This window comes from Heloderma suspectum, chromosome 11 (genome assembly GCF_057233095.1).
Source record: "Heloderma suspectum isolate Gila_16-S chromosome 11, 16-S_ref, whole genome shotgun sequence".
NCBI classification, from domain to species: domain Eukaryota; kingdom Metazoa; phylum Chordata; class Lepidosauria; order Squamata; family Helodermatidae; genus Heloderma; species Heloderma suspectum.
This window is the reverse complement of record NC_139468.1, coordinates 37,548,893-37,565,992: the sequence shown is the minus strand read 5'-3', so window position 1 is coordinate 37,565,992 and position 17,100 is coordinate 37,548,893. Positions and strand designations below refer to the sequence as shown.

The following is a 17,100-nucleotide window of genomic DNA, read 5'->3' as shown; positions in this document are numbered from 1 at the left end:
CTGAGCTCTTTGAAGGAAGAGTGGGATATATGTGCAATTAAATAACACATTGCAGTGATGTAGTGATTAGTGTGTCAGGCTAGGAGTGGGGAGGCCCAGGTTCAAATCCCTTCTGAGCCGTGTAACTCACTGGATGACTTTGGGCAAATCATCATCTCTAGCTCAAGCTACCTCACAGGGTTGTTGGGAGGCTAAAATGCAGACAGGAAGCCATCTAGGCTGCTTTGGGCTCTTCGGCGTAATAAACAAATAATATCAAGCCTTTGGAAACTGCAGAATGAGGCTGTTCCCTGAATTGTATGCACCAACAGACTTCCTCACAAACACCATTTGTAGAATTTCTGCAACTTGGGATGTATCGAGATGGCCAAATCTTGGGAAGTGTAGTGGAGTGAGGGTGCTGTGAATTCTCTGTGGTCCCACGATCTTATTATAGAATTCCGTTTCTCGGGGAAGAGAAAATGTTTCTTAAACGGTTGAAGTCTGTAATGTAGAAATGCTCTCAGGTAGACTCGCTGATTCTTCCCTGTAGGGAGGAATCAGGGAGTGGTAGTGCTTCACCCTTCCTCTGCCTGACCATTCTTCTCTGCTAATGCCATCTCCTGTGCTTTTAAACTCATTTCCCCAACAACCTGGCTTTGAAACAGGAATTGGACCTGGTTGAAGGACAAAGCGGCAAGATGGTGGCGGTGATCACAGAATGTGTGGAAAGTTGGGGTGATGGTGGAATGTCTTAGGGCATAATCCTGTGCATATTTAGACAGAGAAAAGTCCTCAGACTCCCAGCTTCCTGCCAGCCAACCATGCTGGCGGGGGCATGCTGGGAATTGTAGGACTTTTTTCTGTCTAAGCATGCATAGGATTGTGCCCTTATGCTGTTTTCCACTACAAATGCTCCTTCTGCCCCCACATATATGTCATCTCTGCAAATGGGAACCTGGGGATGTGCACCGGGGAAGGCCAGCATCTCTTCTTGATCATACCAGAGTACAGGCACGGAATAATGGGCCCAAGTTACAGGAAGCCAGATTCCGGCTGAACATCAGGAAAAACCTCCTGACAGAGCAATGCGACAATGGAACCAATGACCTAGGGAGGCAGTGGGCTCTCCCACACTGGAGGCATTCAAGTTGAGGCTGGACAGCCACCTGTCAGGGATGCTTTGACTTGGATTCCTGCACTGAGCAGGGTGTTGGATTTGATGGTCTTACAGGCCCCTTCCAACCCTACTATTTTATGATTCTATGACTTCCTGAGATAATTGCCTGGTTCAGCTATCATTGCCAAAATTTCATTTGACCATTGCAAAAGGCTTTGCAGTTGCCTGTCCCGTCTCTCATGTGCTCCGATTCATGCCCTCCTGTCCTGGTTTAAATGATAGTTTGCCTCCAAACCAGAATTCGAAGCCCAGCTCAGGCAACGGTTTGTGCAAATTGGAGTGTGAAAGGTGAGGGGTAGGAAGGGGCTGATGGTGGCCGTACCGTGGCTTGACTGTAATGTTGGGACGAGACCAATGCATAGTTCTGCCTTCAGTGGCCTTCCACATGGTCGATTCCTAGAACTGTGAAAGGAAAACATCTGTGTGTGGTGCATGCTCTTTATGGGAAGTGAAACTTATGCACTGGTTTTCCTTTTAAACCTTTTCACAGGCGCTTGAGGAAGGAAGTGATTGTTTGAGTAAATTGCCCAGCTCATTTGCATATCTGTTAAGGATACATCTGAAAGAAGGCAGAAACCTGGTCATCAGGGATCGCTGTGGTGAGTTGATGCGTTGCCGTATATAGTACTGATTTAAAAAGTTGTACAGAACATCCAAGCGGTGCTTTGGTTGAAGCGAGAGAGTTATGGGTTGGATTTGGATGTAGTCATACTTAAAGTAGGCAAAAGCTTTTTCAAATCCTAAAGTCTGTGGCCTGTATTGAATTTTGCATTCATGGGATGTTTTCATAAATTTGCATAATATGCATATCCCCATCAGGGATTGAGCCAGTGAAGGGTGGTGGCTCTGACGTCAGTGGGGTGGTGAATCCGCTTTGGGTGTCAGGGTGGACACTGAGCCCATAGAATCCCAGAGTAGTTCTGATTATGAGGAAGAGCAGTCGCTCCTGGGAGAGGAGCGCGCTCCTCTTTCCCAGGGCCAACAGCTGATGGAGATTCCTCCCACCAACATTCCTAGCTTAGATAGCAGTCCAGGGAGTGATAAAGTGCGGGAAGCAGTCTTGGTGGACGTGTGACGCAGACGCAGAGAGCGGTGCCAGATGGAGGGCATGGAAAGGAGGCGTAGTGCCCGGTTGGCGCGCAAACAACGGCTGTGCCCAGAGGATCCAAGGGAAAAGGGGAGGGACTCTCCCTAGTCCTTAAGTTCAGGGGTCTGCCAGTAATTCCCTTTCAAACGGGGACCAACTGTTCCAACTTAGAGCATAGGTTTGGTGCTGCTCAGATCTAGTTGCAAACAGTAGAGTTGTTAAGTTGTAAAAGAAGAATAAAGCTTTGAAAGGAATCCCTTTGTCTGTGTCTGGACTTAGCTACTGGATTAGACTGAGAGAGGCCTCCAAGGAGCCCTTGACATTGGGTTTCAATCAGAACTCTAAAGTAGCTATCCAGGTATATATAAATGCATAAAATCCAAGTATATATAAATGCATACAATAAATATAATCTTTGCAAAATGACTGTATTGCTAATAACATATTTGGAGATCCTATAATAATGGGGTGAGCCCTCCATGCAACTGTAAAGTACCTTTAGAGTTCTGGCTGAAACCCAGAGTGGATTCACCGCCCCATTGACATTGGAGCCCCCAGGCTTCACTGGACTGAGCTGGGATAGTGTCAAAAGGACTGGAAATAGACATTTCTTTCCATCCCTAGCCAGAACACCTTTTCCCCTAAAACATGTTTCTTCTCTGGTTTAGTAAAAGTTTTCTGAGAGCACTGTTCACTTGTGCTTGAACGAGAAACTCATACATGCTGAAACAAGCCCTGTTCTAAACTAGCTTTCCAGAAAGGAAGTGCAGAAGAGCTACCTTGACAGAGACAAATCAACTACGACATGTTACCTTTTGACCTAGCAAATTTATGTTGGTGAGAATGTACAAGCATATCCTCTCCCCACCCACATTGTTCTTAGGTGGTATTTCAGTTCAGGAGTTGTTCCGCAAGTCCTAGAACTTGTCTGGAAGTTCTTCGTTAAAATGCCAAAGTCCCTGAATTGGAAATCATTAAGTATTATTTTTTAATCAGTTTATTTATTTATTTATTTCATTTCTATACTGCCCAATAGCTGAAGCTCTCTGGGCGGTTCACAAAAATTAAAACCAAACAGCACACAATAAAACAATTTAAAATATATAAAACATTAAAACCACAGTATAACGATACAACCACAATAAAACCTACCAACAGTGCAGGAGTTTAAAATACAGATTTAAAACAGCAAAGCTAAAAGTCTAGAAACCTAAAATGCCAAAATGCCTGGGAAAATAAAAAGGTCTTCACCTGGCGCCGAAAGGAATACAATGTAGGTGCCAGGCGAACCTCACTAGGCAGCTCATTCCACAGCCGGGGTGCTACAGCAGAAAAAGCCCTCCTCCAAGTAGCCACCCGCTTCACTTCCTTTGGCAGGGGCTCACGGAGAAGGGCCACTGACGACGATCTTAAGGTCCGGGCAGGCACATATGGGAGGAGGCGATCCTTCAGATAACCTGGCCCCAAGCCATTAAGGGCTTTAAATGTTAATACCAGCACTTCGAATTGGGCCCGGGAATGGACCGGCAACCAGTACAGCTGAAAAAGTACTGGCGTAATATGGGCTCGCTGGCCAGTCCCTGTTAACAATCTTGCTGCCCTGTTTTGGAGCAGCTGAAGTTTCCGGACTGTTTTCAAAGGCAGCTCCACGTATAACACATTGCAGTAATCCAGACGAGAAGTTATCAGAGCATGGATAACTGTAGCTAGGCGATCTCTGTCCAGATAAGGATGTAGTTGGTATACCAGCCTAAGCTGATAAAAAGTGCTCCGTGCCACTGAGTTCACCTGTGCCTCAAGTGACAGTTCTGGATCCAAGAGCACCCCCAAACTACGAATGTGATCCTTTAGGGAGAGTGCAGCCCCCTCCAGAACAGGCTGAATATCACCTAGCCGGGCAGACGAACCACCCACTAACAGCACCTCCGGCTTGTCTGGATTGAGTTTCAGTTTATTGGCCCTCATCCAGTCCATTACCGTGCCCAGGCCCTGATTCAGAACAGCCACTGCCTCACCTGGGTTTGATGAGAAAGAGAGGTAGAGCTGGGTGTCATCCGCATATTGATGGCACGTCAGCCCACCCCTCCGGATAACCTCCCACAGTGGTTTCATGTAGATGTTAAACAGCATGGGGGATAAAATAGAGCCCTGTGGAACCCCATGGCACAATTGCCATGGCACAGAGCAATAATCCCCCAGCACCACCTTCTGGAGTTGGCCATCCAAGCAGGAGTGGAACCACTGCAGTGCAGTGCCTCCAACTCCCAACCCAGACAACCTGTCCAGAAGGATACCATGGTCGATGGTATCAAAAGCCTCTGAGAGGTCCAGGAGAATCAACAGGGTCGCACCCCCCTGTCCCTCTCCCGGCAGAGGTCATCCCACAGCGCGATCAAGGCAGTTTCTGTTCCAAAACCAGGCCTGAAGCCTGATTGAAATGGATCTAGATAATCTGTTTCAACAGTGCCTGGAGCTGTCCTGCAACCACCCGTTCAAGCACCTTGCCCAGGAAGGGGATGTTGGCCACTGGACTATAATTGTTAACATCCTCTGGGTCCAGGTTAGGCTTTTTCAGGAGTGGTCTAATTACCACCTCTTTTAAAGCAGCCAGCACCACTCCCTCTCTCAAGGAGGAATTTTACAACCTCCTGCACCCAGCCGGACATCCCCTCCTTGTTTGATTGAATAAGCCATGAAGGGCAAGGGTCAAGCACACAAGTGGTCGATCGGACTTGGCCAAGCACCTTGTCCGCATCCTCAGGCCTCAGTAACTGAAACTCATCCAATAAAACTGGACCAGACGTTGCTCTGAATGCCTCTACCAATGGAACTGCATTAATCGTGGTGTCCAATTCATGATGAATCTGAGCGACTTTATCTTCAAAGTGCCTTGCAAACTTATCACAGCGTGCCGCCGAGGGTTCCACTGTCTCTCTCCCTGGCCCAGAATGTAACAGGCTGTGAACCACTCGGAAAATTTCTGCTGGACAACACTGAGAAGATGCAGTGCTGGTGGAAAAGAACTGTCTCTTTGCCACCCTCACCGCCACAGAGTAGTGGGCTCCTACCTGTGTTGGGTCAGACTCAGCACGGGTTTTCCTCCACCTACGTTCTAGCCGTCTCCCCTCTTGCTTCATTGCCCTCAGCTCAGGTGTATACCAAGGAGCTGGCCGGGCTCTGCTCAGAGGGAGAGGGCGCTTGGGTGCGATCGTGTCAACCGCCAATCAGTTGGGTTCTGGAAATCTGTTTTTTTGTTCTGCAGTGGACTAGATTACAACTTGCCACATCCTTCTCTCTTTTCTCCTGAAGATCTTTTGTTTCAAGGCATGGCAAGGTAGCATTCACAAAACTGGCTTCACCACTGGCATGTCTTGCAAAATGGTTGTGAGGCCCCGGTCCCTGCGGAACTTCGTACTGAGTCTGATGCAATCTGTGAATATAAATGGCAGATAACTTTCAAGAGTGTCATTCCAGTATACCAGGGGTGGGGTACCTCTGAGGGCTGAATTCCATTCCAGAGAAGCTCTCGGGGGCTGCATTCCAGTGGTGGGTGGAGCTGAAGGCAGAAGGGGCGGAGCCACAAATACAAAAAATACCAGCATCGTGTAGTTTAAAGCTTTACTGCCAGTAACTAAGTCTTAGGAGAGGCATTTTGTTTTTATTTTATTTATTTTTTATTTACAGTATTTATATACCGCTCCACGCTGAAGATTTTGGAATGGTGAGGAAGAAGATAAAAGAATAAACCCTCATAATTAAAACAATTAAAACATTTTAAGAGAACAGATTCTGAACTTAATAAACCACAGCTGGTCCCTCAGGGAAGGCCTATCGAAATAACAATGTCTTCAGGAGGTGCTGATAGCAGCACAGTGTTGGCCTCTGCCTGACGTCCATAGGCAGAGAATTCCACAGGAAGGGGGCCACCACGCTGAAGTCTCTTTTCCTGGTGGACTCCAACCAGGCCATAGGTCCATGTGGAACCATCAGGAGCAAGCCCTTTTAGCCTTTTAGAATGGTGGTGGTGGTGGGGGGGAAACTGCCGAGAAGCCGGGAAACCACCAAACAGTCAGTGGTTTGTGGAAAGGGAACAGGGCCTTCTGGGGGATGTCATGAGGGCCAGACTTGCCCCCGGGCAGGAGACAATAAATGCTTCTACATCAAACGCATATAGTCAAATTATGGAACTATTTTTTTCTGCAGGATTGTGGGGAAGTTGTAATCCTGGAGAGGTCTGATAATTCTTTTAAAATGGCCCTGTTGTCATGCTTTTAAAACCCATCAAAGAACCAGACCCTGGAAACAGTATAACGTTATGACCTGCTGCACTTACATTCTATTCCTACTTTTTGAAGACTCTTAGTTAGCTTAGAATATTTGAATTGTGTTTTGCCTCTGTTGTATAATAAAGTTTGAAAACCTTTTTTTAAAAGAAAAAAATAAGCCTTTTGCTTTTGCAGTATCGACTTAACTGGTATTGTGAGCCGTTTATTGAATGCTAGAGAAAAAGACACGGCATTAATATGCTGCTTTAGTGGTGCCCTCTTGTGCATGTTTCTTAATATTGCAAGGTATTAGAAGCAGCGTAAGAAAATTTGTGCACATCTATGTGGTTACGCACAAATTTCTACAACTTTTGATGGTAGATCTCCAAATATTCGACAAATTGGCTAATGGTAGCTCTGCGCGTGCATGATTTTCATTGGGGAAAATGGTGTCATGGGGAGGGTTAACCCTTCCTGCTCCCCACCCCCTGTCCTGTGGTCCTGATAGGATTGTGTCTCTCCTGCTGTCATGTTTTGTTCGGCCCCAAGATGAGCTAATTGCAGACGCCCGTAGACTTAAGCTGGCCCAAAATTTTAACAGGAAGACAGTTACTTCTTCCCCTAGTGCTTCATGTGCTGGTGGTAGAGATGGGCAACAGAGATGGGCAACCTCTTCCAAGCTCCCTTTTGGATGAACCCAGAAACTACAGAAGTTCGGGGGCACGGGGAGTCAGAAGAACTTAATAAAATGCAGCTGGTCCCTCAGGGAAGACCTCTCGAAATAACAATGTCTTCAGGAGGCACTGAAAGCAACACAATGTTGGTCCCTGCCTGACCTCCAAAGGCAGGGAATTCCACAAGAAGGGGGCCACCACGCTGAAGGCTCTTTTCCTGGTGGACTCCAACCAGGCCATAGGTCCATGTGGAGCCACCAGGAGCAAGCCCTTTTAGCCCTTTAGAATGGGGTGGGTGGGGAACTGCAGAGAAGCTGGGAAACCACCAAACAATCAGTGGTTTGTGGAAAGGGAACAGGGCCTTCTGGGGGACATCATGAGGGCCGGACTTGCCCCCGGGCAGGGCAATAAATAATTCCCCACCCTTGCAATAAACGCTTCCACATCCAGTGCATATAGTCAAATATATGAGGCCCCCACAGAGACCTCTTCAGGCAAGAGGGTTCTCCGTGGTGGGTGGGCAGACTTCTAACACCACCCTTCCAGTGGAGGCCGGTGTCTCTCCAATTTTGGTGGGGCTGCGATTCCATTCTGGGTTTTAGTCAGAACCATGGAAGAACTCTGAAGGAGCTGTCAAGGTGCTAAGCCCTATCCCCTAAATGGGTTCAGCACCTTGGATAGCTCCTTTAGAGTTCTGGCTGGCTGATTCTGACAGAAACTCCGAATAGAACCACTGCCCCACTGAAATCGGATCCACCAGCCTCCACTGCACCCTGCAGTTTTTGCCCCTGCAGTGCTGCCAGAGCAGCCCATCCAGGCTTGGTGACCCCCGCAGCCCCCTTGACTTCCAGCTGCCCAAGTCCCTCACAGCCTCTGGCTGACATAACCTTTGCTCAGCTGTCTGAGATCTTTCCTGTAGCAAAGCACTTGCGAGAGCCACAAAAGCCAGCGATTTATCTCCAGTCTGGATGTTAATCTGAGCTGGAGAAAAGTTTGGGCAACGGCCAAGCTCTCCCCTCCGTTAGAGAGACCTGTTATTACGAGACCCCAAAGCTCTACTGCAAGTCCAACTTGGGAGAACTTCACTGATCTTGAACAAGTTCCTCTTTTCAAGATTTCTCCAGATCTTGGTGGGATAAGAGATGAGGCAGGGTGTTCCAGTAGCCCAATATTTCTCAGATGTGACTGGTCTGAAATTATAGAGAAAACTGTTCCTTTTTGATGACTTGATGGGTGCAGGTTAAACGCTCTCAGGCCTTCAGTGATCACTGTAGTGGCAGCCAAGGAGGAATTTCCACTAAGGACCCATTCACACATTATATTTTGAGATGTACAGATAAGAATGTAAAAGTATGACTACGACAATGACGTGCATCGTACAGGATATTTGTCCGGGAGCTGAGATAGACTGTTGTTTCCTGGTGAGCAGGGGTTCCCAATCCTTTCGGGCCCATGGGGACATTTGGAAGTTTGAGAGAAGGTTGCAGGTGCCATCACAAAATGGCCACCATGGCGGGGGGCATGCCCATTCACAAAATGTCCTCTGTGCCACACACAGACCCAGAGAGAGAGGAAGAAACGAAACACAGACTCAGAGAGGGGAGGGGGAGAAAAAGAACAGGTTTGTCGCTGATGCCTATTGAGAGGTGAAAGAGAACGTTGGAAAGTGACACTTGTTACACTTCTTCTCTTACCTCTTTGTAGTTTTCTAGGCAGGATCAGCAGCTTGGGTGCCAATCTCAGTCTGGAAAGGAACGAAGCATTTTGAAGCTTCACACAGCGCATAGTTAAACTATGGAATTCACTGCCACAGGAAGTAGTGATGGCCACCAGTTGGGATGGCTTTAAAAGGGGGTTGGACAAATTTCTGGAGGAAAAGGCTATCAATGGCTACTAGTCCTGATGGTTATTGTGCTCCCTCCAGCACCAGAGGCAGTGAGCTTATTGTGCTCCCTCCAGCACCAGTTGCTGGGGAACATGGGCGGGAGGGCCCTGTTGCACTCATATCCTGCTAGTGGGTTCCTGGTCGAGAGCTGGTTGACCACTGTGTGAGCAGACTGCTGGACTAGATGGACCCTTGGTCTGATCCAGCAGGGCTCTTTATATGTTCTTACAAAGAGGAAGTGGGAAAGAGTGGCACTCTTTTCACTTCCTCTTTCACCCCTTTGTACTTTACATTGCACCCTTCCATGTCCAGTGGCAGTGGTGGGGGGAAGGCAGTGAACGCGAGGGGTGTGTGCAAAAGCTGTGAGAGGTCTTCAGGGCTGCTCAGGCACTTGCAGGTGCCACATTGGAGACACTCTGGGTCAAATTAAGATGTTTGTTAATTATGCACTGTGCATCTGCCTCTCCATCTTCTATTTACTCCAAAGTAAATGGGTGGGGCCCAATCTGACTTGGATTCCTGCATTGAGCAGGGGGTTGGACTCGATGGCCTTGTAGGCCCCTTCCAACCCTACTCTTCTATGATCCAGATTGGGATCACTGCATGCAGGGAGGTGAGGTTTAATCCTTCCTTCTCTGGCTGCTTCTTTCCTGAAATATCCCCAGGTCTCATGAATCATTTTTTTTTTTTTTTAAAGGAAGACAGCTTTCACCAAGGGGTTTTCCCCTTTTAAAAAAGCAAAAAGCAACACCCGGGTAGATGCACCACAGTGGGTAGAGGGGATATCAGGAGGGAGAGATTAAATCCCCCCTCCCTGTGCAAATGGTCATGATCTGGGTCAGGGCCCAACAGCTTGCTTTGGAGTAAATACACAGTTGAGAGGGGGAGCTGCATGCTACATATTTAGTGCAGTGGAGGCCGGGGGCTCCGATATCGGTGGGGCGGTGAATCCGCTCCAGGGTTCAGTCAGAACTCTCCTTTAGAGTTCTGACTGAAACTCGGAGCGGATTCACCGCCCCACTGATATCGGAGCCCCCAGCCTACACTGAATCAGCGTAATGTGCAGTTTGACACTCAGTGGCAGACCTGCATTTGCTGCTGTGTAACATACAAAATGGCCCTTGGACCAGTGATCCTAGATTGTATGGGTTCATGCTTGATCTTTTCAGTAGCGTTAGTCTTGGCTTGCTTGCTTGCATAATCTGGAGCTGTTTTGTTCTGCTTGCACCTCTCTGCAGGGATCCAGCCAAAACATATTCTCAGTGCATGAATTGGCCTTTGGTAATCTCCGATGGTAGTTGAACTCGGAAAGGAGCATCTATGTTTAGGACTAGGAAAATGGATGTTCGATGTTCATTACCTTAACTTGCATTGCAAAATTGTGGAACTCTGGAACGCCTACTACTTCGGTATTGCTAACTTTCCTTCTAGATGCCAATAGACTGTGTAAAAAAAAATACTCCTCCCTCCATGTGCATTTATGATTTTTGGAGTAATTTGTTGAGATAGTCTGTTCAGCCCTTCCCTTCTTTTAGTTTATAGCACAGTTGACCAACAGCAATTCAGACTTTCCCAGGGCTACACAATTAGCACTGGAAGTATGTTAATTTCCTATATTATAATATACAATTGTGCTTTACAAAGGAAAAAGAATCTAGTGTTCCTTGATTTTTATTAAATTTTTGCTTTAATTTTTACATGCGATCCCTGTGAGTTCAGAATGAATATACATACATATATATATATATATATATATATGAGAGAGAGAGAGAGAGTTTGTCTTTGTCAAGCAACCCTGACTGGTAAAGAAAGAAAATACAGCAGGAAATGAAACAAAATGATAAACTCTGGAAAAGTTCAGAGGCAATAGAAAGTGAAATTGCTCTGGTGGTTCTCATTTTAACTGCTAGAGGGCAGCAATAGCCATTTAAAATCACATTGGACAGCTTCATTGGGAGCTAAATTCCATCTAAAAAATACTGTGGGATGCGCTATATTGTTTTGCCTCTAATTCAAGGTGTATGTGCAAAGGGTCCTACCTCTTATTCAAATACAGTGTGCAAAGTGTGTATGGTAATTAGCAATGGGTGAGAAATTTGTTTGGTTCACATTTCAGTGGAAACTTATCCAGTCTGCACTTCCGGGACCTGACACAATTTGTGGTCAAAATCTGCAGATTTCTGAAGTTTCTGATGTAGCTGCTTGCATTAAAAAAACATGCAGAGAAAAATGTGTACTTTTGGGGGCAATGTGCATAGATTTCATGTTATTCATGCAAAAATGGCATGCTTGCAAAAGTGCACACAAAAATGTGCACAGTTAGAAATGTGTACAAAATTCATTTTTTTAAAAAAATGTGTACAAAATATGTGCAAATTTCCATGCAGACTTTTTTTTTTTTTTAAAGCAGTCTGATGTGGAAACGGGACAGAACAAATGTAAAAGTGAAAAAAAATGAGAACCTAAGTGAAATCGAGCGTTACAGTTTTGCCCATCCTTAAGTGTGATGCAAGAAAGCCTTTGCCATTGAAGGAATTAACTGAAAATCTACCCAAAATATATACAAAGAGGACAGAGGAGGGAAATGCCATTGTCTTAAGACTAGTACGCCGCACTTTTCTATTATCAGAATGCAACAAATTCCCTGTTTGGATGTTTCAGATTAGTTTGGGGCTAAATATGCAAAAACATGATCTTTCTTTCAGTCGAGATACATGCAGATACTGGCTATGTTGTGTCACTGGGATGACGATGATGCTACTTAAGATTTGTATAGCGCTTCCATGTGTTCAAAGCATTTCATATACATTGTGTAGTTGTGGTCCTTACAACAACCCTGTAACGTTATTTTCATTCATTCATTCATTCATTCATTCATTTATTATTGCATTTATATCCCGCCTTTTTTCCTCTTGCAAGGAACCCAAGGCGGCTTACATTATCCTCCTCCTCTCCGTTTTATCCTCACAACAACAACCCTGTGAAGTGGGTTGGGCTGAGAGTCTGTGACTGGCCCAAAGTCACCCAGTGAGCTTCCATGGCCGAGTGGGGACTAGAACTCGGATCTCCCAGCTCCCAGTCCAACACTCTTGCCACTACACCACACTGGCTCTCACGTAAGAATATGTTAGTATTCTTATTCCTCATTTTACAGATGGGGAGGGATTGAGGTGGAGAGAGAGTGGCTTGCCTAAAGCCATTTAGTGAGTTCATGGCAGAGGCGAGATTCAGATTGGGGATTTCCTGATTTGTGGCTCAGCTGCAAATTCATCTTGATTCCTGAACATTTTTACATAGAAGGCAGGCCGCATTAAGTGATGATCTACTGCAGGAAAGCTCAAACCTTACCAACAGAACATTCATATAACCTCATATCTCCACAAACACAATACTTTTTTGTTGTACACTTTGTGTTGTACACAATACCACAATACAAACTCAGGTTACAGATCCCGGCTTGGTCTTACATATGCAGCAGAATGAAGCAGTAGATGCCTGCAGTGGTAGAATGGATCATATGTGGGGCTGCCTTTAAAGATGGTTCGGAAGCTTCAACTGGTGGAGAATGCAGCCTCCTAGTTGCTTGTGAGGGCTTGGTGATCAGAGCACATAACACCGATTCAGTTCTACCAAACTAGTTGCGTTGGGACCAGGTTATTTGAAGGATTGTTTGCATCTGGAGGAACTTGCCTAGGCCCGAGGTTTGCCCCCAGAGGTCCTACTCACATGCCTACCAGTAAGAGGTATTGGGCTTCCTAGGCAGGAAAGGTAGGGCCTTTTCTGTGCTGACCCCATCCTTACAGAGTGCAGTGCCATGCGATGTGTATGTGGCTCCTTCCCTGGCTGCTTTTAAAGGGCCTTAAAGATCTGGATGTTCCAGTCTGTTTTCACATGAATGGAAGTCCATTTTTGCTTCATAAACTGGAGGGTGTTTTTTAATTTTTAATTTTTACTGTTGCTGTACTTTTCAATGTGCTTATGCTTTTGTTTTAGTTAATTGTATTTTACATTTTATAGTATTAATTTTTCTACTTCGTAAATGTCTTTGAGGAGGCTTTGCCTTGAAAGGTGGTATAAACATATGTTAAATAAATACCATGATGGTATTGCAATACTCCCCTGCATAATGCAAGTGGAAGAATGGAAAAATAGCATCCTTTGTCTGCCACCAAGTAAGTTTGCCCTCTGTCTGATTTCTAGATGCCCTCATGTTGTTCTGCTCCATCTGCAGATCACTTGTCCTCGTTTGCATGTCAGTTGTGATGCGATGTGTGTGAACCCACCTGTAATTTCATCTAAGCAATTGTGCTGGCTAGTGTAATGCCAACTTTTAAAAAGGGAGTCTGTGTGTGTTGGTGTGTGTGGCGGGGAGGAAATTACAACCTGCTTAGCTTAACATCTGTTCTGGGTGAATTGGTGGAAAACGTTATTAAAGATAAGATTATCAAGCGTATATAGACCTATGTCTTCATGAAGAAGAATCAACGTGTTTTCTGAAAAGGTAAATCCTGTCTCACTAAGCTTTTAGAGTTCTTTCAGAATGTCAGCAAATATGTGGACAGGGGTGATCCAGGGTTAGATTTTCAAAAGGCTTTGGGCCATTTTTTATTTTATTTTTTGTCCTGAGCAAACCTAGTAGTCGTGGGATAAAAGGATATGTCCTGTTATGGATCAACAATTGGTTAAAGAACAGGAAGCGGAGAGTAGGGATAAAATGACAGGTCTTGCAGTGGAGGGACTGAAACACTGGACTCCCCCAAGAATCTCTAATGTGTGCTTTTCCATAAATGAACATATATGCTCTTTCATAAATATTCATAAATAATCTGGAGTTAGGGGTGATCAGTGAGGTGGCCAGGCTTGCTGATGACAGAAAATTATTGGTGGGGGGTGGTTAAACAAAAAGGGAATGTGGAAAGTTCCAAAGGGATCTCTCCAGAAAGTGTGAATGGTTATTAGAATGGGAAATGCAGTTCAGTGCAAGCAATTGTAAGGTCATGCAGATTGGGGCAGAAAATCCAGCCTAACTTCACATACACAGTGATGGATTCTGAGCTGGTAGTGATATACTGGAATTGTAGTGGATGGCACAATTAAAATTTTCACCCAGCAAACAGCTGCTTGAAAAATGCAAATTTTGTATTGGGGATCATCGTACTGCCTTTATACAACTCTGTGGTGTGACCACATTTGGAACAGTGTGTACAGTTCTGGTCACTAAACCTCAACAACAATATCGTAGACCTGAAAGAGGTGCAAAAAAAAAAAAAAGGAAAAAAAAAGGCAATCCAGATTGTCAAAGGGCTGGTGCAACTACCCTGTGAGGAAAGGTTATAGTGTTTGTGGTTTTTTCAGTTAGAAAAAAGGTGCGCAAAGGTGGACATGATAGATAGGTATGAAATGATGCATGGAATGGAGAAAGTGGATAATACTAGAACTTGCGTTATTCATATAACGCTGGAACCTGGGATCGACTAATGGAGCTAAATGGTGGGAGATTCAAGACAGACAAAATGAAGTAGTTCTTCACACAGTGCATGGTTAAACTCTGAGGGGTGGTACCACAAGATGTAGCAATGGCTGCCAGCTTGGGCAGTTTTAAAAGGGGTGTCAGGATTGGGCCCAAGCTCCCTGGTTTGGTTTTGGATTCTGATTCAGATTTGGAGGCAGAGCTAGAAGAAGCCCAGCTTAGACAGGGAGAGGGAATTCCCCAAGATTATCTGGGAGTCAGGGATTAATCTTTCCAAGGGCTTATCGAACATGAGGCCCAGGTTTAGAGACTGTCATCCCCCCTCCCTGTGGGAACTCAGCCATTGCCAGTGGGGGAGGGAGCACCGGAACTGACCGGTGCCAGAGTTCGGCATGGAGTGGAGTTGAGAGGAGGTGGGAGGTGGTCCTCCAGATTGTCTGCCCATCAAAAGTTGGGTCAGAAGGACCTTCCCTGAAGGAGGAGCCTGGTAAAACCTGCACATGGTGAGAAACCATCCATTTGAGTTGGCAGGCAACTGTGTTGCTTTGTTTAGCTATTAGGTATAAAGCTACGAGTGTGAAGAGGGGTTATTAACTGAATAAAGGTTTTGTGGATTGTACAGTGAGTCTCTGTTGCCTCACTACACAGCTCGAGGGTTTATCAATCCCTGACAAGGGGGTTAGACAAATGAGTGGAGGACACGTTTATCAATGGCTCCTAGTTGTGATGGTTGTGTATTACCTCCAGTATCAGCATCAGTGGACCGGTTCACACCCACCATGGCTTATTTAAGCCACAATTGGTTGCAGTGTATGCTGGTGGCCATTTTGAATATTCAACCCCAGGTTGGGGGTTGGCATGGTTTGCCATATCATCTGAAACCAGCTGGCATGGCTTGTTGGAGGGGGAAACGACCCTCCAATAACCCTCCAATAGCTCATGGTTTATCGGAGGGTTGTTTCCCCCTCCAACAAGCTATGCCACCTGGGTTCGGACAACATGGACAACCATGGCAACCCCCACACTGGGGGTTGAATGTTCAAAATGGCTTCCGCAACCCACTGTGGCTTAAGTAAGCCACGGTGTACTGTGGTTATTGTGCGAACCCAATCAATATGTCTATCTGTACCAGTTGCTGGGGAACACGAGGATGCTGTTGACTCATGTCCTACTTGGAGGCTTCCCAAAGGATATCTGTTTGGCTACTGTGGGAACAGAATGATGGAATACTTAGGCCTTTTGTTTGATCCAGCAGGGCTGCTCCTTCATTCATCTGAGCTGCATGGTGCTCCCATGTTTTCACTTGAACAATTAGGGTTTAGATTTCACACTCCATTCCCCCCACCCTTATATCGATGCTATTTTTGTGTGTGAAGCAAATTTACGGAGCTGCTGCTTTGATTGTACGAACTACTATTTTCATGGAATTTGCAGTACAAAACAAAAATAAGGAGAGAACTAACGCACTTACACTTGCATTAGGAAGGGAGGACCCTGAATAATTTTGAATGTGCCTCAGTTTAAACATGAGCAATGTAGCTTAATGTGTGGAAGAAGTAATTTGAAGGGCAAACATTTAATTCATGCATTTTTTTACCTCTCCACTTATGTTCGCTTGCATAGCAGAGATCATGGCTATGCAGAAGGCGAGTAGGCTAGAGAAAATGTACCTGCAAAGTTGAGGAGGGAAGGTAGGATTGCTTTTAAAACAACGTAAGTTTTTTGGCTTCTGGGTAGGATCTCGGCAACTGACTCTGTTTAAGTAAATGCTTCACGGCCCTGTTGTTTGTAAAGCTGCTGATATTGAGGTTAAAGCCCATCTGTTGGTTGACACGAAGGCCGTCATTCGGGTATTCTCGGCATTGCATCCTTAAGCAGCCGATTCTCCTTCGTGCTTTCATTTGAGTCTCTCCCCCTCCTACCGCTTGCCTAGTTGAGACATTACTTTCTTGACAGTCAGACAGGGTTTTGTTTTGTTTTTTGCTTTGGGTTGGGGCGTGTGCAGAGAAGCCCCCCGCCCGCTCACTTGCTGCATTTGTTGCTTTTCTCCCGCCTCTCCTCCCGCCGCCTCTCAATTATTTCCCCCTCACAATTAACGTTCTACTAACTTGACACTTCTTCCCCTCGTTTTGGCTTTGTCAACCAGTGTTCCCCCCCTTTTTCCTATTAATTCCAGACATTAATATTTTCTTTCGCGCGAGTGCCGCCGTTCACCCGTGAAACAGTTTGAACATTATGTAGCTGTCAAGATACCTAGGGATTACCCAGCATGCCTTGCCTCAGTAAGTGACACCACCGAGGCCTGGTTCTGAGATGTTTATTTTGAGAGTAAGATGACAAGCATGAAGTCCTGATCCCAGGGAGGCAATCTCATTTAATTAAAAGACTCTTTCATTATAGTTTGCCTCCTCCCGCACCAGCCAATCCCCCTGCCACACACACACACACACACACACACACTCTTGTTGTGTGTGTGTGTGTGTGTTTTTAAAAAGCTTGCTTCGCATGAACAGCGTTGCTTTACAGTAAGGGACAATTGGGTGTTGGTGGCAGGGAAGTT

General features: G+C 45.7%; 1 protein-coding gene across 1 annotated transcript in view; it reads left to right on the top strand.

The window, feature by feature from the left end:
- MCTP2 (multiple C2 and transmembrane domain containing 2) overlaps positions 1 to 17,100 on the top strand; it is a 197,724-nt gene that overhangs the window by 38,085 nt on the left and 142,539 nt on the right. The window contains exon 4 of the mRNA XM_084817427.1: positions 1,650 to 1,758. Within this exon, the coding sequence (XP_084673553.1) occupies positions 1,650 to 1,758 (109 nt within the window). The remainder of the gene's footprint in view (positions 1 to 1,649; positions 1,759 to 17,100) is intronic.